At 42.1% G+C, this 25,968-nt stretch overlaps 1 protein-coding gene across 1 annotated transcript in view; it reads left to right on the top strand.

The window, feature by feature from the left end:
- The window catches only part of COL26A1 (collagen type XXVI alpha 1 chain), a 299,832-nt gene that overhangs the window by 52,323 nt on the left and 221,541 nt on the right, over positions 1-25,968 (top strand). The window contains exon 2 of the mRNA XM_018573790.1: positions 9,168-9,290. Coding sequence (XP_018429292.1) covers positions 9,168-9,290 — 123 coding nt within the window. The remainder of the gene's footprint in view (positions 1-9,167; positions 9,291-25,968) is intronic.

Here is a 25,968-nt window from a genome sequence, read left to right as displayed (position 1 = left end):
ACAAATTAGGTCAAGGTCAATAATATTCAGTAAACAATCAAATAAATATATATAAAATTATATATATGCCCCATTATGACAAAAGCCCTAGGAGCACGTGGTGGACTTTAATTAATTTTTTAATTAATAAAGAGTAGTTTATTTGCTAAAAATGTTATATACAAACAATGAAAATGTTGTAATTTTAGCCTATATGTAAACATTGCATTGTCAGGAATTTTGAGACATTTTATTAGGTTATGAGTTCTTCACATATTGCATGGGTTTTGCCATACGGACAGCACAGTTGCTTAGCAGTTATGACTTATTGCAGCTCTGGGGGTCCCCTGTTCAAATCCCGGTCAGGACACTATCTGCAAGGAGTTTGCATGTTCTCCCCGTGCTTACCTCCAACGGGAGCTAGACATAAAAAAAACTTACAGGAGTTCGAACCTTTCCCTTCTTTAGCCAAACATTTATGTGTGTTCAGTTACGTGGCCATAATCATTGACAATCGGATGCACTTACTGTGGTAAAATATGGAATTTAACGAGTTTTTGGGCTATGACTGAGATTGACAAAATATTATGAAGAGTGTAAAGCATGCACAGCAGAAGAATAAGCTGACAATGTCAGAGAGTCCAAGGAAGCGTCCACAATGACCCGCCACCCAACGATGTTTTACTTCCTCTTCAATGGATGATACTAGAGGCAATTCATTTATCTTGACTTAGTTTCAGGTATTTCATTTGTGTCACTGAGATACCTATTAATGTAAGACAGTGATACTTTGTTGTGAAACAATACAGACTGATTCTTTAAATCAATTAAACATATAAATGGTTAGCTCAAATAAGCTTTTCTGCTTTCAATATCCTTGAATAGCTCCAAGTAGGAATGAAAAATCGTATAAAAATTTCAAACCATCCAAACCAACTTGTCTTTTTCATCTTACTGCAATAGTATTTATCCCATACCATTATAGTTTAATGCTGAATTCCCAAATATACAATATGCTTTTGCCAGGAGCACCTTTGACTTGCCACAAAAAATGTTGAACTTGTCATTTCATATTTTATGACTACTTCTGCTTGGCAGTTTAAGTGTATGTATAGCCAAAAAACATTTTTTATTATTTATTTTTGGATAAAGTAGGGAAGGGTTGGAATCAAATGTCAAATGTTATTATTGACTGTATCTAGGTAGATTCACCTTCCCTATTTCTGCCGAAGCCCACTGCCAATGAGACAGAAGGTGATGGGAAATCTAAAAGTCTACAGCTGTTGCCAGAAGAAAAGTTCAGGTTAAATATTCCAAGAGGGATATCAGCCTTAGCAACAGCTGTGTAAGAGGGCAATTCACCTCACTATGTAGAGATTTTCTCTGGCCTCCTGTTACATCAATGAGAGAGAAAGTGAAGGGAAATGGCCACTCAGAATTTAAAAATATTAAATAATAGTGATGCGCCTGGGCTTGGTGCGAACCCAGTTCACCTGAGTACACCCATGCCTGCTCAAAACTGTGACTGCCACCCCCTCCCACCTACCCAATCAGTTGCAGAGAGGTGCATTACCCGGCCCACAGCTATACATCACAAAGGGGTGTGGAATGCCTCTGCTGCAACTACTGCCACTGATTGTATTGGAAGGAGGAGGTGGTCACAGTTTTGAGAGTGCTTGGGCAAACTGAGCCAAACCGGGTACCCCATCAACTCTAGGCTCATCTCTAATCAGGAGGTGTTTTAAACCCTTCTCTGATTTATCACAAATAGTAAAACTTTGACTACACATATAAAAAAAAAAAGAAATCTTAAGTCCAATTCAAATACCAAATTATTAAATGTGCTTCCAATTTGCTAATTTAAGCTACATTTTAGAAATACCCTGGGTACAAATACAGTATTCCAAGCTATGTACTACTCTTAGCACTGTTTTGAATATAACATGTAATTTAATTGCTAATTTTACAATTGGAGCCCGAAAGGAAATGTGTCGCCTATGTGGAACTCAGAAAAGTCATATCAGTCAAAGTAAAAGAAGCTGTAAATGCCCATAAAGAAGTTTAGTCTTTCTCATGAAACTCACCAAACTCCAGGCATGTATTCCAAGTGTAAGCCAAAATACCCTGCAGGAATTCCCTGTACTCGGGGGAAGTGTTCAGTAACTGCAAAATTAAACACAAAGAACATATAGCGGCTTTGAGCTTTAGCATTTTGCCACATTAACCACAGCATTAATAAAACTACACTTACAGGCAAGGTAATCAAGACAAGCACATCTCCTGCAATGTAGGTAATGCAAAATCTGTCCTGAATTGGGGAAAAAATGATTGTCTGGCTTGCCAGACTTCATTATCCTTTTTTTCCTCCCCTGGCTTCTTTGTTAATCTGTCTTTCTTGGTTTCCTGCATAATCAAATATAACCAACCAAATCCCAGCCATGATCAGAGGATAATCTGACCCTTGGGGTGCTCAGCAGACATCTGAAAGGTCTGTACCCTCCATTGTCTGTCAGCTGCCTCTTTTGGAGTGGCCGCACAGAAGTAAACCTGACACGGTTACTAGTCTACGTTTTTCCCATAAGCCTTGTATAAAGCAGATAGCTCAGTAAACTAACTGCAGCTGTGCATAGCTTAACTGATTACATTTCACTGGAAGGAAGTGGCCAGTGTAATTACACACATGCTCCAGAGTTTTTGTAACTGACACCTTGCTATAAGTACAGTATCTGTTGTCTTCTTTTTGTATACATATATCATTTAACCATCTATAAGAGATTGTCAAGCTTATTCTTATGTTCCTGTCTTATACATAGAAAACTTGGAAGAGTGACAGCAGAACAAGACCGAGTAGTCCATTGAGTCAGCTCCTTTTTTAAAATGTTTTTAGTTTTTTGTTATTTTTTTGAGTATAGATCTATAATTGTCCAAATCATGTTAAATTCACTTACTGTTGACTGCCTTACTACCTCTGTTGAAAGTCTGTTACAAATATTAATTACTCTTTCAGTAAAGCATTATTATGATGTTTTGAACTTTCCTCCTTTTAGTTTGAGGTTATGTTCTTGTCTTCTTAGCTTCCCTCCTGAACCTTATTAACATACTTAATATATTTAGTTTCAATCGTGTTCACCCTTTCCCTTCTTTCGTCAAGACTGCACATATTAAAGTCCCAGCATACACTATCCTGTTATAACATCAGCATCGTAATATGAATAGATAATAGGGTTATTTTTGATAATGCAAAGCTTACATGAAAAAATCTCTTTTATGTAGTGAGTGTTGTCTTCTGTCTGTCCATCAATTTCAACAACTTCCTAGATTCCCAGTGTGCTTTGCATTGCTTTCCCTGCTGCTTGATGTGATCCACTCTCGATTTCTCCCATCATGGACTGCTTTCCAGCAAGCAATGATAATGTTACATTGTTCAGATGTTGAGTTGTATTTCAGAAGGCAGGCTCTATTCGTTGTGACACAAGGAAGTGCAAACTCACAGCGCTGAGTGTAATTATGTCGGTGCATTGAGGAAGTCCATCATTTGGGCATCTTTAGTAAGTAAGTTTACAATCTTCTAGATCGATATGGTTAATAGTGATGGGCCAAACACACCCGAATTTGGTTCGAGTTCGAACTTGAACTTCGAACTCAATGCATGAAAATCAAATGTCCCCATTTTGTAAGCTTTTATGCAAGTTATTGGCTGTGCAAAGGTATGGGGCCAGCGTTGTCCATGACAACGAGGACTCGGCGAAATAACAAATAAATATAAATATTTTTTTTTAAAACCCAACGCCCGCCGACCCATCCACTCCCGCCGCAGAATGGCCAGCAAAATATAAACAATTGGGCGGAGCTAACGGTGACAACTAGCTAGCTCTGCCCAACTGTTTACCTTTGTACCGCACCTGACAGGTGAGCCATGACTGGGCAAAGTCATTATTACTTTGCCCAATCATGGCTCTTCAGCGCACTGTGCCGTTATTGGGCAAAGTCTCTGGTCAAGTGCAAGGCTTTACCTAATCAGGGCTTCACAGGCAAGGCACACAAACTAGCGATGTGCGAGGCGAACTCTTGTTCGTCGCAAACATCAAGCCCATAACTAATGGTTATTAGGAGTGGAATAGAACGTATAGAAATTCAACATAGAAATACATATTTATTTTTTATTTGTTGACCACAGAAACCTTGTGGTCAAGAATTGGTTTCTGCAGTCTCTCCTTTTATGTTTTATTACTCAGACATTTCACCATTTTTGTTGCCCATCTTTACACTCCTATCTTATCAATATCTTTTTGTAAGTAAGATCGCCAGAACTGGACAGTATTCTAAATGAGGCCTAACTAGGAATCTCTTTAGGGGAATAAGGACCTCCTTCCTCCTGCTGATGATCCTTCTAGTGATCCATACCAGAATTCTTTTTTGCTTTCTCCACTGCCACTGCTTGCTCATTTTACAACCCCAAATGCAAAAAAGTTGGAACGCTGTGTAAAATCTACATAAAGACAGGATGCAATGATTTGTAAATATCAAAAACCCATATTTTATTCACAATAAAAAATAGAAAACATATCAACTGTTTAAACTGAGAAAATGTACAATTTTAAGAAAAAAAAAATAAGGTAATTTTGAAGTTGATGGCAGAAACATGTCTCAAAAAAGCCTGCTCAGTTCCCAAATGTTTACAGAGTGTTGTTAAAACAAGAGAGGATGCTACACCGTGGGAAACATGGCCCTGTCCCATCTTTTTTGCGACATGTTGCTGCTATTAATTCAAAATGACCTTATTTGTTTTTCAAATGGCATATTTTCTCAGTTTAAACATCTTGTATGTTTTCTATTTTCTATTGTGAATAAAATATGGGTTTATGAGATTTGAAAATGATTGCATTCTCTTTTTATATAGATTTTACACAGCTTCCAAACTTTTTTAAAATTGTGGTTGTTCATTCATTTGAAGTAAGAACCTCTAAATCTTTCTCATCTGTAATTCTGGCTAACCCTGTACCCCCATCGTCGTGATATTGGAGAGCTCTTTTCCCCTTATCTTTATAGTTTCATATAGGAAATATAATTCTATACTACCTATGCTATGATGCATGTAATAAGAAATAGAAATCCTATCCTATCCTAAATGTCTGTAAGGATGGGGATCTCCTAAGAGCTGCAGATGTTCAGGAAGTGAGAGCTCACAGTAAATTAAGTTTTAATATTAGTAGAAGCATGTAAATTACATCTGTATGGATATAATGAAAGTTTGGTTACCAAGTGATCTGCAGAACTTTGTCTGTGTATCTTGCTTGGGCAAGGTGGAGCCTGATGGGCAGCCTAGTCAGCACCTAGTTTTTTTCTATGCTTTGGGTGTGTAGTAGCACAGTACTGGTAAGAAGTATGTCAAACTGGTGCCCAAAGAACCATATTGCAAAATAAAATAATATCCATCCAGTCAACTGTCATGATACAGCCAAAGAGGGTAGGTCTGGATCATATTTTCATTAACATTTTTAACGTCAGCATCATGATCCAGCTGGGGAACCATTAATTCAGAAAATACAGGAAACTTTCTCTCTCATTTCCGCTCTTCTGGGACTGACAGAAGGCAGTGGGTGGATCGATAGCCATTCTGTTATTGGCTATTGTAATTTAAAATAGCCAATAACAGAATGGCTATTGCTCCTCCCACTGCCTTCTGCCAATCAGCAGAGGAGTGGAATTGAAAGAGACTTTCTCTCTCAGGTCCGCTCCTCTGCAATAGCAATAGCCATTCTGTTATTGACTATTTTAAATTGCCTTTAAAACCTGTTAAACATGTCCCGCATGCAATTGTGTTCATGTTCAATGACAGCTGAGAATGTCAAATGGGCAGAGCGAACTGTGACGTCACAGGGCTTGCTCCGCCCACTTGACATTCTCAGCTGTCATTTAATACAATAGCGCTCAGGATCTCCCGAATGCCATTTGGGTCTGTGGACCGAGGTGTCATATGTATAGTATTATGTTCAATGACAGCTGAGAATGTCAAATGGGTGGTTCGAGACCCATGACGTCACGATTTGCTACGCCCATCTGTTTACATTCTGCCCAGAGATGTAATTTTAAGGCTAATCTTTGTCGGGTTCGGACGGGTCGTTGTGCGGCGGTACTTTTTTTTATTTCGGCAGGTTGTGCATCGTGATTGATGCTGAATTACATTGATGGAGCCATTTTTTAAAAATAAAGGAATAGCCAAAAATTGACTCTGGTTTTTTTTTTCAAATTAAAGGATTTTTTTTCTAAAAGTGCGGTTTCTTTATTTACATTGACTTTTAACCCTTTAGTGAATGAGTAGGGGTACAAGTACCCCTTACTCATTCACAAGGGGGGTGGCATTCTCCCCCCATTCTCCCCCATACTGCTAATGAATTTCATCCGAAATGTTAGTTATTGGAAACTCGGATTCGTTTTCATTCGTCATTTCTGTCATTCGGAGATTCGGATACATCTGAATTACCAGATAACAAAAATTTGCCCAAATTACAAATCTTTCCGAAATGAATTGCACGTGTTTAGAAATCAAATATTGGTCACATCTGGAGGGTCCCATCTATATGGGGGATATGGTCTGTATTTAATATCGAACACTGGAAGCAGGAGAACTAATTTTTCCATTTTTTTTTCCCTTGTAATAATATTCGCTTCTCTTACTTTGTAATCTCTGTTCTTTCTAACTTTCTGTACCTTTTCTATACACTGCCTGCCTAGAAATATAAAAGTAAATAAGCTTGTCTGTGATTGCTCTAAAGAATGCACAAACCTGACAAGACTGTTGTGTGTGGTTGTACTGCATCATTAGTGCCTGTATGCTTGGTTGTAAGTCATCTGCAGGAGATTGCATAGGGTGGATGGGTCCTCATGTCCTCTGTATTGTAGCGGTGGGCTGACAGAGAAAAAGACAGCCAATCTGATTGCATGCAGTTTAGTACCAGCATGTGAAGTTATTGCATCTGCCTGTGTATGTTCAGCCAGCTAGATTTTGATAGAGTCTATCTCTTTCTCTAGTGGTGGCTAGTGGTGGTAAGAGTGTGGCTGGTGGTAAAAGAAATAACCTGTAACTGCAAGTGGGAGCAAAGTGTGTGTTTTTGTCGAAAGACTGGGTGCCAGTCTGCTTGAGCGTACTTGAGCATCAGGAGCATGGTGACTCACAAACCTGTAAGTTGTAAGTGGTGGCCATTACCTTGTGTACAGATTGGGGAATGTTGGGGTTCCCCCTTTGACAAGCATGCTGGTTGATTTCTGAGGATGAGTGATAGACATCTATACCTTCCTCATCCCTGTACTCCTTGGTACCACCTGTCCCGCAATACCAATAATCTTTAAATGGCTTCCTGCGCAAAGCAGACACAGTATACTGAGTATATAAGAGAATGACCTGAGGACTGCAGGCCAGCTCTTCTGGTACCATAGGGCTATACATATGTTTTGCTGCAAATTTTGCCTAATCTTTTTATCTCTCTGAGATTTTCCAGTTTTCTTCACAGATGGCTTTAGTTCCACTGCACATTCTGAACATTTCACAGCATATCGATCATCGCATTCATTCATATATTTCACATGTAGAGTGAGTCACAGTCTGTAGGAGATTCTGCAACATATAATGTTATCACTTTTCCTTATGACTAGTGCCGAGTAGAGAGATGCTAACGTGAAAAAGAAGTAGAGTGTGTTTGGTAAAGACTTGTCCCATTGTAGTTCAATAGACATTTATACTGCAAGGATAGTTCAGAATAAATTATACACCTCTCTCCAGTTGTACTACACTGCACTGCAAACCTCTACTACACACTCTATGTAAATAATACAAATTGGTGTCCCAGACCAGTGAGTCACATATGGCTTTCAGCTGCCTGTAGTGTGACTCCCTGCGGCCTCTCATCATCTGCTCTGTAGCTGTCTGTCTGAATCTCTACTGCACGATATACTTAATTTTAGCATGAAGCCAAGCAGAGGTCATCTAACATATATAATTTGATTAAACTATCGAACATTATCTCTCTTGAGTCCTATTTTCAATGTAGTGAAGCTTACAACAAAATGCCAGGGACCTCTGCTATAGATGCTGTTAACTTTATTTTGGGTTAAACCTGTAACCAAAGTGAATAGACATCCAAATGTGGTTTCATGTATGCCTTACTTAAATGCAAAAGGTTCAGTTGCTCAGATCGCTTACTCTTGGGAACACACTGATTTATAAATGTTCTGCCTGCCATGTAGCCTGGCGAATGCTGTTCGCACGGCACTAGCACCACTAGATGGCATTGATAAGTGTAGGAATTTTCTATACGCACTAGCGCCAAGTAGGGGTGCTAGTATCATGCCAACGTCATCCATCCGACTATATGCCGGATGGAACTTTTATAAATTAACCCCTAAATGTTGTATTGAGTATACAATTCCACCCATTAGGTCCCATTTACAAGCATTACATTTAACTTTAACTAGCACCTGAAGCAATCATACTCATTGCCCCTCAGGACCCCTCCTATTTTATCAGTCTAGTACACTCTTTGTTCAACAACAGTGCCAAGCACTGATGAAGGGGAACCCTTTGAGCTCTGGAAATGCTTTGGCTTTTTACAATATAAAAGTCTGAATAAAATTGAATATGGACAATATATTTTCTGTTTTTGGCACTTTCCTCCTTACACACCTAAATTTTTATTGCTGTCTATGTCGCCATTATGACTATTTGTCAAAAAGACCAGTGTCACTAGGACTGAATGAGGGGAACCGCAAAATGTTGAGTTCTTTCCAGCACAAGCATAGAGGAGATACAGTAGGTTGTAATGGGGACAATTGTTCCGATGACTAAGAGTGAATTTCCTCAATTTAGAATAGATTTTCTGTTTTGTCTACAGCACAGGAAGTGAAAAGAAATCTTCCCTGTGGGACAAAAAACCTTTACAGTGGTTTTAGCCATTGTCTACAGTAACTGAAACAGATATACATACACAGTGTATACTTCAAGGAGATATCACAGTCAGCTTGGCCAGGTTAGGATCTGCATGGAATTTTTGTGGTTACAGCAGGATGAAATCAGGAACTCCATTGTAAATAAATTTAGTGATGGAAAAAAATGACAAAAATGTGATTAAGTATGTTAGCCTTTTTTTGCTTGATATACCAACTGATGCATATTAATGCTTCTTCTCCTATAGGAATTGGTGTCAGTTCACCGTAACTAAAACAGTTACTTGCCAAGTACAGAATGGATCAGAGACGGTGGTCCAGAGAGTGTACCAGAGTTGCAGATGGCCAGGACCATGCACCAATCTTGTCAGGTACCATAAACGTAATAAATATCTAAAGATTAGCTGCCTTCTTCTAAAAACTGATAACCTTATTCATGCTATTAAACCTTTTCTAATCCAATATTTCCAATATTTCATTATCCCTGTAACCCATTGCATATGAACCCTTCTTTTTAAAGCTGGTTTAATATAAACTTGTACTGAGAGAATTATGGAGGCTGCCATTGTTGACCTCCTTCTGAAAATGCCATTTGCTTGGATGTTTCTTTATTCTATTCTTAGTCACTAACCTAGAACAAGCATGCAGATTAGGAAAAGTCAGCTTGGAACTCTTGCTCTGCATGTTTGTTCCAGACCACTGACACATTAAAACCATTGGATTATGAGGGTGGTCAGGATTTATGGCTACAAAAATTTTTTGGAAAGTGGTCAGCATTTTAATAGTTTTTTTTTTCAATAAAAAAATTTAAAAAAATAGAAAACGGTAAAGAACCATCCAAACAAACTACTATTAAAATGCTGATTTAATCTAAACAATAAGAACCATTAAAGGTTGAAGCATGTGTGGTCAGCATAAGGGTTAAGCTGTATAACCGATCTCCAGTCACAGTATAGCAAGATTGTGGGTCACCCACATCTGACCAGTAAATACCACTGAAGACACTTCATTATGGTCACAGTTCATCACAAAATTCAGATGCCATGTAGCTTATCCACTAAGCCTCAGTTACTGATGGTAAAGTTATTTGCTTAAAGCTGAACTCCGGGCAAAACAAATCTTAACTGTTGCAGTGGGGCTACCCCTACACTTCAAGGGTTAAGTGCTTGTTTTGTCTAAGGAGCTAAAAAAAAAAGCTATTCTCACCCGGGCCACGATTCTGGCATGCTCTAAGACAGGTCCCTTCAACCTCGCCCCCCCCCTCCCCCCCTCTTCTCCAGCGATCTAAGGTCCTGTGAGTCATCACATTCTATACAATGTATAGCGCACGAGGAAGCGGGTCGGACATTCCATTACCGGAAAGGAGGAGGAGACAGGCTGGAGGGAGCAGTGTAGTGTAGTGTACCTCCAGCCAAATGTTTTCTTTCAGGCTTGGATTGAGTAAGGAAAGGGTAGAACCTTCGGTCACATTTGTTATTGCTGTCTGTGTTACCATCTGGGAGATTTCCCTGTACTTCCTGCGTCTAGGGACACCACAGGAAGTAAATGGAAATCTCCCCAAAATTAGTAGAAAGGCCAATTCTGACACTCGTCAGAATTGGATGATGTCCCCTCTATCCCTGCTTGAGTGACATGTGTAAAATGTCGGATTTCCTCTCCCTTTCTCTTGGTAGTCAAGACAAATAATGAGGGTGGACCTTCTCAGTGGGAACACAGGAAGCTATTAAAATCTAGCAGGGGATTCAGCCCTTCCCTATAAAACTAGAAACCAAGGTTTTGGCTGGAGTTATTATTGAAAGTGTTTATTACATGTGTTGTAGTCTTAGTAAAATTCCTTCTTATATCTTAGAGGTCATTTTTAAAAATAATATAATTCACTCAGACACAAAACATGTAGGTTGGCGAAGTTAATTTCCTTCCAGTCTGGCGGGCTTTGACTTCAATATTTTCTGAGTCAGGAAACTGGTCAGTGGCTCAGTAAACATTAAAAATATTAAAATTAAAAATATTAAAAATACTACAAAAATGAGATATAAAAAATATTTGCACTTTCAGATGGGAAGCTCAGCAATAACAATCTACACGTGTCTCTCAGTACGGGATTCCTTTATCTAAAACCAGGAACAAAAATGTCACATTGTCACATTGCAGCTTTCCAGTACTTAGATTAGATGGCTGTGTTAGTTTTTTTCCTTTATTTTCACCTGGTGATTCTGTCAGTATTCCACTTCCTATCCTAGGGTGACAATGCTCATTTACCATATGGTATCTACGGAGAAGCAGCGCTGCTACCCTAGGAAGTATTTTAGAACTACAGATCACCTCCGCTTCTTCGCTTCTCCATGACATAGAGATGAGGGGTTATATAGCCCTCAGAAATAACTGGAAACAATGTAGGCTCAACAGGTATTTTTGCAAAAATATGCTTTTAGTTTAATGGACCAAAAGGGAGAATTGTTTTCATTTTTAGCGTATACATACCCTTTAACATGTTTACTCTATAGTTCTGTTTGCTAAACTTTGAATTATACCTACAAAGAAAAAGATTTCATTCTGTGTTCCCTTTTGTAACACATTTTATTACCTGTTGAGGCTGACAGTAGATCTGTTATTTTTCCACTTTCTTTAATAGGGTGGCAATACTGTTTGTTCTGCAGTGAAAACGCTCAGCAGCATTGTCACCCTGTAAACAAGGTAGACTTAGAAGAGGGGTAGGCAAACTATGGCCCTCCAGCTGTGGTGGAACTACAAATACCACCATGCATCTGCCTCAGGGAGCCATGCCTGTGGCTGTCAGAATCTTGCAATGCCTAATGGGCTTTGTAGTTACACCACAGCTTGAAGGCCAGCATTTTCCTACTCCTGACTTAGAGAAACGTGTAGTTTCAAATTAACTGTAAAAGCTCTGCCCCAGCCGCTGTAGAGAGAGGAAGTGCTGTGAATTCACTAGTGACATCACTGCACACCCAATGTAAACCCAACAAGCATGATCCTAAGCATTGGAAGCCCAGTAGCTGCTGGTTTCAGCTTCTGGGATTAGCACTGGCCCCCGGCTATCACAGACAGATAGCAGTTCCAGTGTGCATGCTAGAACTGCCAGCAGCAATTTACAAGCAGAGGACATGCTAGCAGGGGCCCTCAGGAGCCACTGAGAGTGCACACATTTTAAATGATGCTAAATGATGCCTAACTTCAGCTAAGCTAAGGTTACCAGATTTTCAAAATTAAATCCAGGGGCATGATACTGACCATGCCCACGTGTAACCACACCCATAAACCACACCCTGAAACAAATGGTCACAGATTTCTGGAACAGGAAGTAGACATTGAAGATGTGAAGACAAACTGCCCTTAGCACTTTGGAACAAAATAATGTGGTGTGCGCAGCCACAGTGGATCATGTTTGCGGTCAATTGCACCAACAGTAGGAGCAGCTGAAGTTGCATGGTTAAGTAAACCCTGAGCCTACTCTACTATGGGTCAAGAATATGTAACGCACAGAGTACAGTGATCAGGAGTGTGTAACACATGGACTTCAGGGGTCAAGAGTGCATAATGCATGGAGTGCAGGGGTAAGGAGTATGTAATGCAGAACACAGGGGTTAAGAGTGCATTAAGCAGGGGGCGTGGCCTGAACATGGCGCCGAGAGGACGTGCATAAGGAGAGCTCCGTGGAGTGAGGGAGTAAATTTCAGTTGATCTGCTCATTAGACGCCATTACACCCCATGTCAAGAGGTACCAGGAAGTCGCGGACCCCCCGCGCCCCTCCACGCCCGCGAGTACAGGCACGATTGGACCCTTTTCTGGCCCAGCCGGCTGGGGGAGTCAGAGCCAGGGGACAGGCCGCGCGGTCATCGGGCTCCGGGCCTACAGCGTGGCGAGTGGAAGCGCCGGGACGGTCACCGGCCGCGACCCAGACACACTCCTCTCCGCGGTCCCAGATGGAGCAACCGCCATCCCCATCCAGCTCCTTGCCGGATCCGATGCTGGGGCTGGAGGTGTCGGCAGCGCAGGGGCTCCCGCAAGCGACGGGTGGATCGGACATGTCCGGCAGGCCTGACCTGTGTGCCATGCTGGCGGCGCTCCCGACCAGGGACGACATGCAGGCTATGATTGCCCAGATTGCAGCTACCCTCCACGCAGATCTGGCTGAGGTGAGGGAGGGGGTCGCCCAGCACGCACAGCGCATAGAGGCCTTAGAGACTGCAGACTCCGCGATCTTGGCGCGAGTCTCCCAGCTGGAGGAGGCTATGCTGACGCAGAAGGCCCTATCAATCCAACTACAGTTGAGGCTGGAGGACACTGAAAATCGCAACCGCCGCAACAATTTGCGGCTGAGGGGTATCCCAGAAGCTACAGGGGGCCAGGACCTGAGGACGGCTGTGACAGCAATCTTCAATGGCCTACTAGTGAAGCCCCCGACAGACCTGCTGGAATTGGATCGGGTGCACAGGACCCTGGGCCCCAGAGGACCCGATGTCAACAGGCCTAGGGATGTGTTGTGCCGTGTACAATTTTTCAATGTTAAGGAGGAAATCCTCCGCAATGCGTGGCGACAGGGTACTGTGGACTTTGATGGAGCTGACATCCAGATTCTGCCAGATGTGTGCCCGCAAACCTTGTACCGTAGGCGCCTTCTCAAACCCCTTACTGACCATCTCCAAGCGGGTGGGGTCCCTTATAGGTGGGGCTACCCATTCTCTCTGATGATCGGCAGAGGCGATAGATCCTTCAGATTGACCCACCCGCGCCAACTTCCTGACCTGATGGGCTTTCTTGACTGTGCACCATTCACGCTACCTGACTGGCTGGACATTCCTTCGGCTGAGGCTGCGACCACGGCATCCAACAGGGCATCGGGACCTAGGAGGCCTAGAGGGGCTCGTCAAAGATCCACATCCCAGCCTACGAGAAGGGATCGACCGGGGGATCCGGAAATCTGAACGGCTCTGAGATGCTGGGTGGACTGTCGTGGGAGTTCAGCTATACATGACCCTCCCTGTGCGACTTTGTGTACTTGGCCCAGCTTCTCCTAATGGAGTTGCTGGCACTATCTGCTGTGTTGGGAGGGGGTGGCGATTGGCGTGAGCCGGTATAGGCTTACTGCAACAGGATCACCTGTTATGGGAACTTTATGTGTTTGTTGGTTGCCTGTCTCACGACCCCCCGTTGGGGCTACAAAGGGGATTGGGTGTTATGCCTCTGAATTGGATTGTCAGGAGATGGGTTGACTCGGACAGAACTTAGGGACCTCCTGCTGGAGGGGGTGCGGGCCCAGTTGGGAAGAGTGCGACGCACGTACTATGAATTCGGGAATAAGCCTGGCAAGCTCTTTTAGGTTCCGGTGGGCGGACTCGTCTATCACTTACCTTGGAGTGGCTATACCTGCGGATGTCCGTAAAACGTTCTCCTTGAACTTTATCCCACTCCAGAAACGAATCACGTTAGATTTGGCCTCTTGGGACCGCCCCTCCTTTACATGGTTGGGTCGCAATAATATCTTAAAAATGGTGGTCATGCCGAGGTTATTATATCTCCTCCAAACGCTTCCAATATCAATCCCAATGACATTCCTACGCCAGCTCAGATCTCAATTTCTATCCTTCATGTGGATGCACAAAAAGGCACGGTTGAGGCATCAGATATTGTCTAGAACCAAGACAGCGGGTGGCCTGAGCTTCCCAGATCCGGTGCTGTACTACAAAGCGACACACCTGTCGGTGGTAGTAGACTGGTGCTGCAACTCCAAACATAAGCTGTGGGTGGACCTGGAACAATTGGAGTGCACCCCGCCTCTGCAAAGCGCACCTTGGATCTTCCCGAGGATGCCGCTCTCGTATTGGTCGAACCCATTGGTTCGGGCCACGATGAAGGCAACGAGCGGGGCACTGACCAACCCGGGACTCTCCCCACAGCCCTCGCCTCTCATACCACTGACTGGGAATCCGCACTTCCCTCCGGGGCTACGCACCCCACTGGCGAGGTCCCTGACCTCAGCGGGGCTTACTAGACTGCACAAGTTCCAGGGGGCAGCCCAGTGGTTAACCATTGCTCAGATCAGGGACCTGACCGACCAGCCCATGGGTTTCTGGAGCGCCCTACAGATACGACACTTCTTGGACACGTCCCGAGCTGGGGTCCCCCCTCTAAGACCATGTACAGAATTTGAGAACATATGTGAAAGGGCGGAGCCAGTGAGACACATGTTGTCACACCTGGTTGAATGTCTCCGTAGCCCACCTGATCTTCCACCTCCGTACTTTGTGGGGCAGTGGGAGGCGGAGTTGGGAGTGGAGTTCAGCCCCGAACAGGTAGACCGTATGATGCACTTTGCACTCAAGTCCTCTGTGTCAATGAAATATCAGGAGGCGGGGTACAAGCTGCTGACCCGATGGTACAGGGTCCCGAAGGCTCTCCACGCTATGTACCCGGCGGGACCTGAGACATGTTGGCGTTGTGAGGGGGAGGTGGGCTCCCTACTGCACGTTTTTTGGGAGTGCACGGGGGTGGCTGCATTCTGGTCGCAGATTGCCACCCTTGTCCAGCAGATCACGGGTGTGTCCCTCCCGTTTACTCCTGCGGCGTATCTCCTCCACCTGACACCGCTATCGCGGAAAATGTATAAACGATCCCTACTGATCCACCTATTGAATGCGGCTCGGGCGTGCATCCCGGCATTGTGGAGGCAGACCCGTCCGCCCTCGGTGGTGATGTGGGTGAAGAGAGTGGAGGAGATTAGGCTGATGGAGGACCTGACATCCGCAATCCGTAAGACCCAAAACAAATTTGTTGCTACCTGGGCAGCATGGTACGTGTTCAGGGATTCCTCAGCGTTCCCCCAGGGCAGCCAAGGGTGAGCTATTTGGAGAAGATGCCAGCAAGAGGGTGGCACCGGTGGACCGGGACTTGGACGTTGTCTCCCCCCCCCTGAATGTCTTGTTGCCGTGTACGTGTATTCTTCTGTTCTTTGTGTTCAGTGTTTGTTTCCCCACTCTCCTGAGATTGCCGTGGATCCGTCCGCGCGGACCGAGGGAGAGTATCCCTTGGAGAGTTGGTGTGTTATTACTGTTTATCCATAAGTGTTATGTAAAAAAAAGGGAAAAGTCATGGGAGTGCAGATGCAGATCCGAGAGTTGTGAGCTGTAAGCGAGCGAATTAAGGGGGCGGACCGGGCTGGACGCTAGTGAACAAGATATTCTGAAGCTGTATACAAATGTATGACCAATGCCTGGCCGCACGGCCCAGATGTATGTACCGTTCTGTGTATGTGCTCTTATGTTTGCAGAAATAAAGAATTAAAAAAAAAAAAGAGTGCATTAAGCAGAGAGCAAAAATCAGGATTATGTAACATACAGAGTGCAGGGGTCAGGAGTAGGTAACACATGGTCAAAAGAGGTCAGGAGCAAGAAACGCATGTAGTACAGGGGTCATGAGTAGGTAATGCATGTAGTACAGGGGTCATGATTAGGTAATGCATGAAGTATAGGGGTCATCAGTAGGTAATGCATGGAGTAAAGGGGACATCAGTAGGTAAAGCTTGGAGTACAGGAGTTCTCAGTAGGTAACACATGGTGTACAGGGGTCATGAGTAGGGAACAGTAGCAAATAACGCAGAGTTCAGAGCTCAGTAGTAAGTAACGCAGAGTTCAGTAGTAATGTAGGGGTCAGGGGTCAGTAGTAAGTGACTCAAAGTTCACGGGTCAGTAGTAAGTAATGCAGGGTTCACGGGTCAGTAGTAAGTGATTCCTAGAGGCAGCCGTCACAGCATGTACACAACTGGCTGTATAAGACTGCAGTTCACTGCCGCCGGGGACACCACTGGGGATGTTTGTTTTCCAGGGACAGACCTCTTAAAATGGGAACTGTCCCCGAGAAACAGGGACTAGTTCAGGGACTAGAAAAAGCTGACTGCTGTTAGAACTTCTGCCAAAGTTCTACGGTTTGTCCCACACCTTGCAACTCACTTTTGCTGGACAGCTTGGCTTGCATCTAACTGTGGGAAAAAAATAAAAAGGTCTGTGAAAAAAAACCTGGAATTAATATACTAAATACAATTATTACAGAAATTAACCATATACAGTACAGTTACCAGAATAAAAGATTTTTTGGCTATACTGGTCCTTTGAAATCAAAACCCTGGGACTTGGGATCATGTTTAAGTTTTTTTCGGTAGTTCTCTGTAGAAAGAGATTAGAGATAACCGTAATAATTATATTACCCAAGGCAAGCCTTTCAGCATTTCCAGCTTTTATTCAAAGCACTATACTGAAATATAAAGCTGTGATCTCATATTTCAGCAAAATACTGGGTTTCTGGCTTTACAAATCATTTAGTGATTACACCTGTCTGATACATTACCTATTTAACTCGATGTGGTAAACAGAGCGACGAGATAGCTCAGCAAGTGATGGTGCTTACATAGAGATTATGAAGGTATAGAATCCTTTTAAGTAAATACACAGAAGGCTCCAAAGTATATCACAGGTTTCCATTTTTATTGGAATTCTCTTGAAATTGTTAGATATAATACCCCTTTAAGAAAATAATTGTAGCACCCTGCTGGAAAGAGTGCTATTAAATTTAGTATTATCCGATTGTATGCAGTCTGATGCTGATTTGTAGCCTGGGTTAATTTGGTTTCCCCTAAACAATGTGTCATTGTTTGCATCTGTCTGCTGCTAGGTGTACTGCTGCGTGTACTCTGGTCACAGACCAGAGCAACCAATGAGGGATTGCTATGAACCAATTGCCTCTCCAGCCAATCACTGTTAGACAATGACCAGTGGTGCATTTTGGGGGAGGAGATAAATACTTGGGGTGGACCATGTGAGCTCTCTCTTCCTCCCCCGGGCCCTGCCTGTGGGGAGGCTGCTATGGATTGTCTGAGATGGCTAGGCCTGAAGCCGGGGGACTAGCTGCATGATTGCACTGGAGCCTTATGGTTGGAGTCCCAGTGTTTTCTACTGAAGACAAGAATAGTCACTTCTACCTCAAGTATTACTGTGTCAGCAGGTACTTTACCTGCTGTGCATGAAACAGTAACCACATTCTGCAATGTAATGGAGTCTACATCTGTCTGGATGATCCTAACCCTCAACCTCTCTCTCTGAAGTTCTACAATAAAAGTTCTAAGCATCATTTCTACAGTCTGGACATCACTTCAATTGATTACCCAAGAGGGCAGTAAGTGCAGATGGGCAAAAGTGAGTAAAATTACTCCTAGACAAGAGGAATTCGTAGTTGTGGTAACCCATTGCAACCGACCCTAGTAATCAAGGTTTGCTTGTTTGCTGTCGATGCTGTGGAGGTTTCTTACAGAGGAAATACAGGGAGACCTATTAGTTCTTTTACTGTAGATCACCCCTGAGGAGCCAATGGTAGTAAGGGGGACACTACACTAGATATGCTTTTTATTGTTTTAAAGTACAACTAAAGTCTAAACTTTTTAATTTTCAATAGAGTTCACTTTCACACTATCCGATCAGGAAGGGATCTGTATATAGATCCCCTCCTGATTCGAGCACAGACATCTCAACTCTCCCGGACGTTCCAGGAGTCTCCCGCTATAAGATATCGGCTCCCGGACGCCCGGGAGAGAAATATTTTGTCCCGGAAAGGTTTACTCTGCTCTATCTAGCAGAGTAAACCTTTCCCTGCTGTCTGCTTTTTTTCTTTATTATTTTGACATCTGTGTCGCCAACCGCCGTCAGAGAAAAAAAAAAACAGCATTGAGGAGAATATCTAAATTGCTATTGGCTATTTCAATTTGCAATAGTCAATAGCAGGCTGGCTATTGCACCCACCCTCTGCTGCTGTCAATCAGGACCTGAAGTCAGCCCATGTGAAAGGGGCCTAAGGAGTGATAACCCCCATCAGTTTTTTTCATTCTATGTCCCATTAAGGGGATTTCCTCTCACTTCCTGTGAACTGAGCAGAAAGTCTCTCCAATTTGAGGGAAATCCTCTCTTAGACAATAATTGCCAGAACAAGCTTCCCCATTGGAAGATTTTTTTCCCTCCATACCTGTTTTCCTTACTTTAATTTCCAGTGATGGTGGTCACCAGGACAAATAGAGAGAGACACATTAACGAAGACACATACAGTAATAAAAACCTCACAGGAGTACTAACCCCCTTCTCCAACACCACTACCACTCTATCCAAAACTTGAATAAAAGTGTTAGCTTTAGATACATTTTACAGAAAAGAGCCAGTTACACAGTGTACATACATTTTATCAACAAAGCAAACAGACCCTGTATTCAAAACCTGTCCAAATTCAGTTGATTTTTAATTGTTGCCATCCTCTGCAAGCGCTTGCTCACACTTCTTTCTGCCAAGCCGCTGATGACTCTTCTGCCAGGAGACCATCAATTTGATAACAGAATATTTTCTCGCAAACAGATGTGGCTCTTGCTATCGGGCCCATGTATTCAGCTGTTTCCCGTCACCAGCCTTATTGTTTTTTTTATGGTTCCTTGCGTAATAATCTGATCAGTGCCATATGCTGGAGAGTGAAGCACTAATTGTGGACACAACAAAGGAATATAAATCCAGCTGAGGAGCTAGCAGCACTTCACACAGTGAATACTTAAGTCATACATGCTTACTTTTATGTGCTCTGTTGGACTCTGCGATGTAGGATGCTTCTTCTCATGATTTATCAAAAAGCATTAGAGCAGTGAAATGCTACTTTCCACATGTTGCAGTCATTAGTTATTATTGCATTTATTTATTCATCTATTAATGCTGCCATACTGTACATTGTGATAGTAGATCACTGCTTCTTTGCAGTGCTGGTCAACTAACAGTCCAAGGACAATGATGCTCATTTATCATATTCTATAGTTATTATAAAAGAAGAATACAGGACGTAAAATGACGTTCTTGTTTCTCTCTTATTGTCACACTGAAATTCAGATTTAATGGTCAAAACAATAAACAATAACATATGATAAGCATTAAGTTAGTTGTTTACAGGTAAATAATGTTTTATGAATTTAAAATGCTTAGTGAGAAAGGTAAACTTTTTGAAGATGGCGTCCGGGTTCCATATCAATATGGCAGTTGGGCAGGTGTTCAGGTATCATTAAAGAAGAAGTCTCACATTGTACTATTTTTCACAACAGTCACTGAACTCTCACAGTACATGCTGCTTTTTATCCTATGCAGAAACTGAGATACAGACTTTGACAGTTCACTCCTCTTTGATGCTGACCATGATATGCAAAGGAGATGATTTCGTGTTTGACATCTCATCTCACTGTCTCTGCACTTTCCATACACAAGCACAGTCACAGGAATGCAGAGGGAGGGGGCACGCTCTCATAAGAATCTGCACAGACATTAGAACTGGAAGGGGAGCCTTGTTTTGTGTTGGCAAACAGCAGAGACTCTCAACCCTCCACAACCATGCCTACAAGGCCCCCTCCACTGTCACTACCACACCTGCCACCACCTCAGCTTCCATTATCCTATCAACCTCTGCCCTCACCCTTATCCCCAACTTTGTCTGTTCCGGATTGGGCACACTTTTGCTAGTCTTATATAAGACACATCAATGCAGAACTTGGAGCTCACCAGGGCAAAAACCTATATATTTTTAAAGCTTACCTCTCTTTTAGTATTGGATAGATTTGGAAGAGTTAAAGTTTCTGTCCGTGGTTTAAATTTGATTGTGATCCCATTGGGGGATTTTCCCTCACTTCCTCTTCCTTTGACACCTGTACAAGAATGGCTGCTTGTGCTGTCTCCGAGACAGGAAAGCACAGACAACAATAAGAGCATTGTCAGAAGTCCTAAAGCTTTCCCACTTCAGTGAAAATCCTGTCCCAACAGGACGTGAGGAATAATCTCTGTAACAGGGACACAGACAGTTATAAAAACCAGCCTGTCGGATGCTCTAACTTTTCCACACCATATGGAAAACCAAATAAGTTTTTGCTAGACCTATGCTTTTAATTCCCCTGCACATGATTGGATATGTATGCTTAATTCATGGAGAATTATATGAAAAAATATAAAGTGAGCCATAATGAAACAATATCCACTCCAAAACGTAAGCTAAAAAAATTAAGACGCATTGTGAAGTCACTTTAGTAGACTGATGCTTGTGCCACCCCCACTTCCTCCTCCCATCAGTAATTGGGTCACTAAAACTGATTTGTAATTACACCCTAAGCAATTATAACACCATGCCTGAAATCAGAAATTGGAAACCTATATAGACCCTATATGCGATCTTTTACTTAGCCCGAAAGAAGGGGGCACTTTAAGACCCCAAAACACACTTATCTTGTACATTAGGTCAAATAAAAGCACAAAAATGTTAAATATTTCAATCTCTGACTGTTCGTATTTGGCGCTCCCCCCCTTTAACCCATCCATCATCATGAAAGCCCTTATGTCTGGAGGCCAGTCTGTCTTGGGCAGTCTAGATTGAAATTTAAAAACCTTCTTTAAGTGAAACAACAAGCACCACCACAAATGGCTACAACATAGAGTGAAATCAGAACGCAGCTGGCAATGTAGAATGGTTGGGTTCAAATCAATATAAAGACATGTTCAATTAGGGTAGGACATTAATCAATGTGTGATTGAGCAGTGGTTGTAATATGTTTTGAATTACTGGAAATACTCTGTGGACAGTAAATTGCATATTATCAATCCACCAAATTTCTCTTATTGCTTACAGATGATAGAGGTGATAGCACAAGACTGGCCATACATTAAATAGCAGATATGTCAACATCAGCAACTGGTAGTGACATATCTGTCCACACTCCCTTGTCCATCATGACACCATTATTAACCCCTACATGGTCCAGTAATAGCCCTATTACCTAAGGTAATGTTTGAATCAGTCTCATTATTTCCTCCAACTTTTAGGCCATGTACAGACACCCTAAATGTTACCAAATAGCATATTTAATGAGTCTTGTCCTAAACCTTTTAAACATGATTCATTACCTGAAAATCAGTTGTAGTACAAAAATGAGTTGGAAAAATCTGTTAAATATAAAAACAAATCAAAGGGTTTGTATGCATTAACGTCAAACTCAGAAGCAAGTCAGATTCAGCATGCATTCATGGAAAAATGGTTTACATCTGAAATAATTTTGTCTGCATTTAAAATGCATTTGAGATGCATTTAGCATGCATTCACATTCACTTATATAGAGACATAAAGCAACATGCTATCAAGAAACAAAACTATGAGTGTTCGCTGCTTCACAAGATTCAGTCCAAAATTCAGACAGAATTCCAGGACCTTAAGGTTTCATTCACACCATTGCAATCCGTTCAGGTGCGTTTAATGTGCATGTGTTGACCCATGTAACCCCAAGGTGCTGGTGTGAACAATCTCTCATATTTGCTTCATAAGAAAGCCAAAGGAAATGCTCAAGTGCACCCAAGTGCACTAAACCTAAATGTATCTAAATTGGACAGATAGGTTTTAAATTCAATTTATTTGGCCAGAAAATTCCCCATAATGATTCACTGATGGCAAAACACTAGAATAAGCCTGAGTATGTTTGTACCAGTGTACTATATTTTATAACATAAATGTCACAAGCAGGGCCCTCCTAACCCTATTGTAATGCAATTGTATTGTAACTGTAGTGTCTCCCCCATTTTGTAAAGCCCTGCGCAAACTTTTGGCGCTATATAAATCCTGAATAATAATAATTTTAGTGGTTAAACTGTTCCATCAATAAATTTAATTGACCTTGAGAAAAGTGAAAATGATGCAGCTCAGAAAGCTACACAGAATTTTCCTCCAGCTGCTGCATGAGAGGCTGTCCCATCTCTTACAGTCAACACAACAGTGGAAAAGGCAGCCGCACTCCAATATAAGTACATTTTATTCAACAAAGGTATACAAGATGCAACCCACTACAACTCTACCTTCTCTGATGCCTTTTGCCTGGACTTGACCTAATTGTATGTTTCGGGTAAAAGGCATCAGTGACGGTGGTGTCGTGGTAGGGCCAGTCTTGTAAACCTTTACCGAATAAACTTGTACTTTGTTGGATAGAATTCAGTGCTGCTATTCCTCTCATTGTTGTGTTTTACTAGAAAAGTATTATAGTTTGTTAATATTAATTCCATATTATCAGTCCATCAGTAAATTTGTAATTTTGTCCACAGATGAGGCAGGTAACAGAGCAAGGCTTCAAACTTTAGTAAACTGTCTTGTCATCTGTCATTTGTCATCTACCACTACCAATACCACTACCACTGATCATCTACCATCTACCACTGATTTGGCAATGAATCTGCCACACTGAGTACACTTATAATAGATTAAACTAGGAAAACATGTAATTTTTATTCACAGTTGGGTATCTATGGCTAGAAAGACAGACGCACACAGTCTTTGTTGTAACATGTATATTTATTAACAAGTTAGGTAATGTTTCTAGTAAAGTATTCTTTTGTATAGTGTTACCTTTTACAATAGACCCAGACATCAAAAGACCTACAGTAGTATCAAAGTGTATTTATACAAATACTTATTTGACTTAAATTATGCATAGCTACTCTAGAGACACCTTTGTTCTCAGCTGATTTCACTTGAATTAGATGAGTCATAGAACAGAAAAAAAGTCATTGTGGTTTGAAGTATCCTTACATTCTACAGTGTTTGTGAAAAAGGAACTGAGATGATAGTCATTTTTAAAGAATAATTAAAGGTTCATAAATCATTTAAACTATACAGCATATAAATATACAGATTTCTTACAAGAGGATTTACTGACTTCTCCTTCTGAAAATGCTAGTTGTCTGTCATACTAAATAAACCTGAGCCTCGCTTGGAATTCTGAATTGTATGTGTTCAAATGTCAGTATATGCAATGCCATGCTTCCTTAGACCTGGTCTGTGCAGACGGTATGGCCACTTGCTGATTTAGCACAACCTACAGGCAGCTTAACTCTTCAATAAGAAGTTCAAATCCGAAATAGTTTTATTTCTGAAAAGTGCAGTGCACATTATGTTTCTCCAGCCTTTTAAAGTTTAATAAAAATGTATTTTCTAAGTTCTGTCTCTGCTTGGAAACTTAAACTAAGTAGCAGAGTGAAAGTCAGGGAGTGTCTAGCTAGAGACTGTACAGGAGGGGGGAACAGGGGAACATACAAAATACAATAAATAAGACAAAAGACAGTCTGCTGTGGCGGCATCTGGTAACAGTGTGTGTGTTATATGTTGAGACTCTCAGCGATTCTATGAGCGATGTCCACATTTTGGAATCATTTACTGCTCCTTTTAGCTGTTTCATGTTTTGGTTTGTACCAGCTTTTGTGGTGTCTATCAGAAGATACCACTTATCTATAATATCATGTAATATAGTGCAACAATGATTAAAGTCTATAGATGTAGATAAAGCTGCCCTTTGGACCTGTAAAAATACAAAAGAGAGAAAGGAATGCAAACATATACAGTATACATGGGTCCATATGGAGAAGATGAAGTCTCTGATGGGTCACAGTGTCCAGAACAGTTTCTGATGGCATTAAGCCACTTCTGCAAAGATATCCAAGGATGTCAAAGCTTGCAAGGTCTCTTATATTTAGGTATTGGAGGAGATAATGAAGTAGCAGATGGGCTTAATTCAGGTGAAAGCTTGACATTTTGAGTTCTTGCAATGTGTGTCTTGAGAACCATGTGAGTGCTCACAGCATGTTTTGAGCTAATTTGGTGAGCTGGGCTCAGGAAGGTCTTCAATGGCATGTAGGTCACTGGATGGGGTGTCAGGAACTTAGGAGGCAGAGAAGCATCCCATATGCCTGACTGATATGTGTGGCTAATGGCTGCAGAGTTTTATGTTGGAGGGTTCGTTGTGGTTTTGTGTATAAAATTTGAGATGTTTTATTGTTGTTGTGACTGCCATGGCTTAGGACAAATTGCAGTGTACTTCTTGCAGGGTCAGCAGAAACTGTCAAGATTGGATGGTGGACTTCATCCTCTCAGTTTGTTCAAAGACTTTGAGCTTAGATGGGATGCCGCTTTCTTTCTTTTTGGTTGAAGTACATCTGAGTTTTTGTGAGCTTGTGCTTGGGTCTGAGCCTGTGCTTGAACGGCGTATGCTTATGCTTGAGCCTGTGCTGCTGCAGCTTGAGCTGGGGCCTGGCTTGAACAGCTTGTGCTTGGGCCTGTGCCTGCGTACATGCCTCTTTCTTGCAGCTTTGTCCTTAAGAGCCACTTCCTGCTTGTGCTTTTGCTACTCGTGCTTCAGAGCAGGATGATATGTGTTGACTACTCATTGAGGATCTTTGTACTTCAAGGAAGGCTTAAGTATGTACTTTGGTCTAACAGGTATCCCTACCTGTTGCAAATCAGCTTCATTAACTTCATCTGATGGTGGTCTCTAGTGCATGCACAGCCATAGGATATGCAAAGAAACAGGTGCCTGTGCCAAACAGTATTTCAAAAGATTCTACAGCACAGAAATTCAGTTAAAGTAATACAGCAGATTGTAATCTTTCTTTGGTTAGCTTCAGAAATAGTTTGATTTCTAAGCAGATATAAGAGTCTATAGTGCAGCAGTGTGCTCACTAGGGGGCAGACAGAGACCATGTGCTTACTGAGGCACAGCAGATAAAGCAGAATGTGTAAAAGGTTTTAGAAATCTGTCTTCTTACTGTACTGTTTCAAATGCCAGTATATGTACTGTATATGCAATGACATGCTTTCTTAGATCCAGTCTGTGCAGAAGGTATGGCCACTTGCTGATTTGGCACATTCCACAGAAAGCTTAACTCTTCAATAAGACACAGAATCTGAATCCAACATAGTTTTACGTCATATAAAAGCAGTACATAGGATGTGTAAAAAGACAATGAGGGGAATTCATCAAACCTGGAGCAGACAACATCTGGAGCAGCTGTGCATGGCAGCCAATCAGCCTCTTTCTTTCATTTTCAAACCTTAAGTGAACAAATTGAAGAGAGGAGCTGATTGGTTGCCATGTGCAACCGCCCCAGATTTTGTCTGCTCCAGTTTTGATCAATTCCCCTCATTGACTTTTCTATACCACGCTTTGGTAA

This window comes from Nanorana parkeri, unplaced genomic scaffold, assembly GCF_000935625.1.
Source record: "Nanorana parkeri isolate BGI_ZX_2015 unplaced genomic scaffold, ASM93562v1 scaffold48, whole genome shotgun sequence".
NCBI lineage: Eukaryota > Metazoa > Chordata > Amphibia > Anura > Dicroglossidae > Nanorana > Nanorana parkeri.
This window is presented reverse-complemented; position numbering and strand designations above follow the sequence as displayed.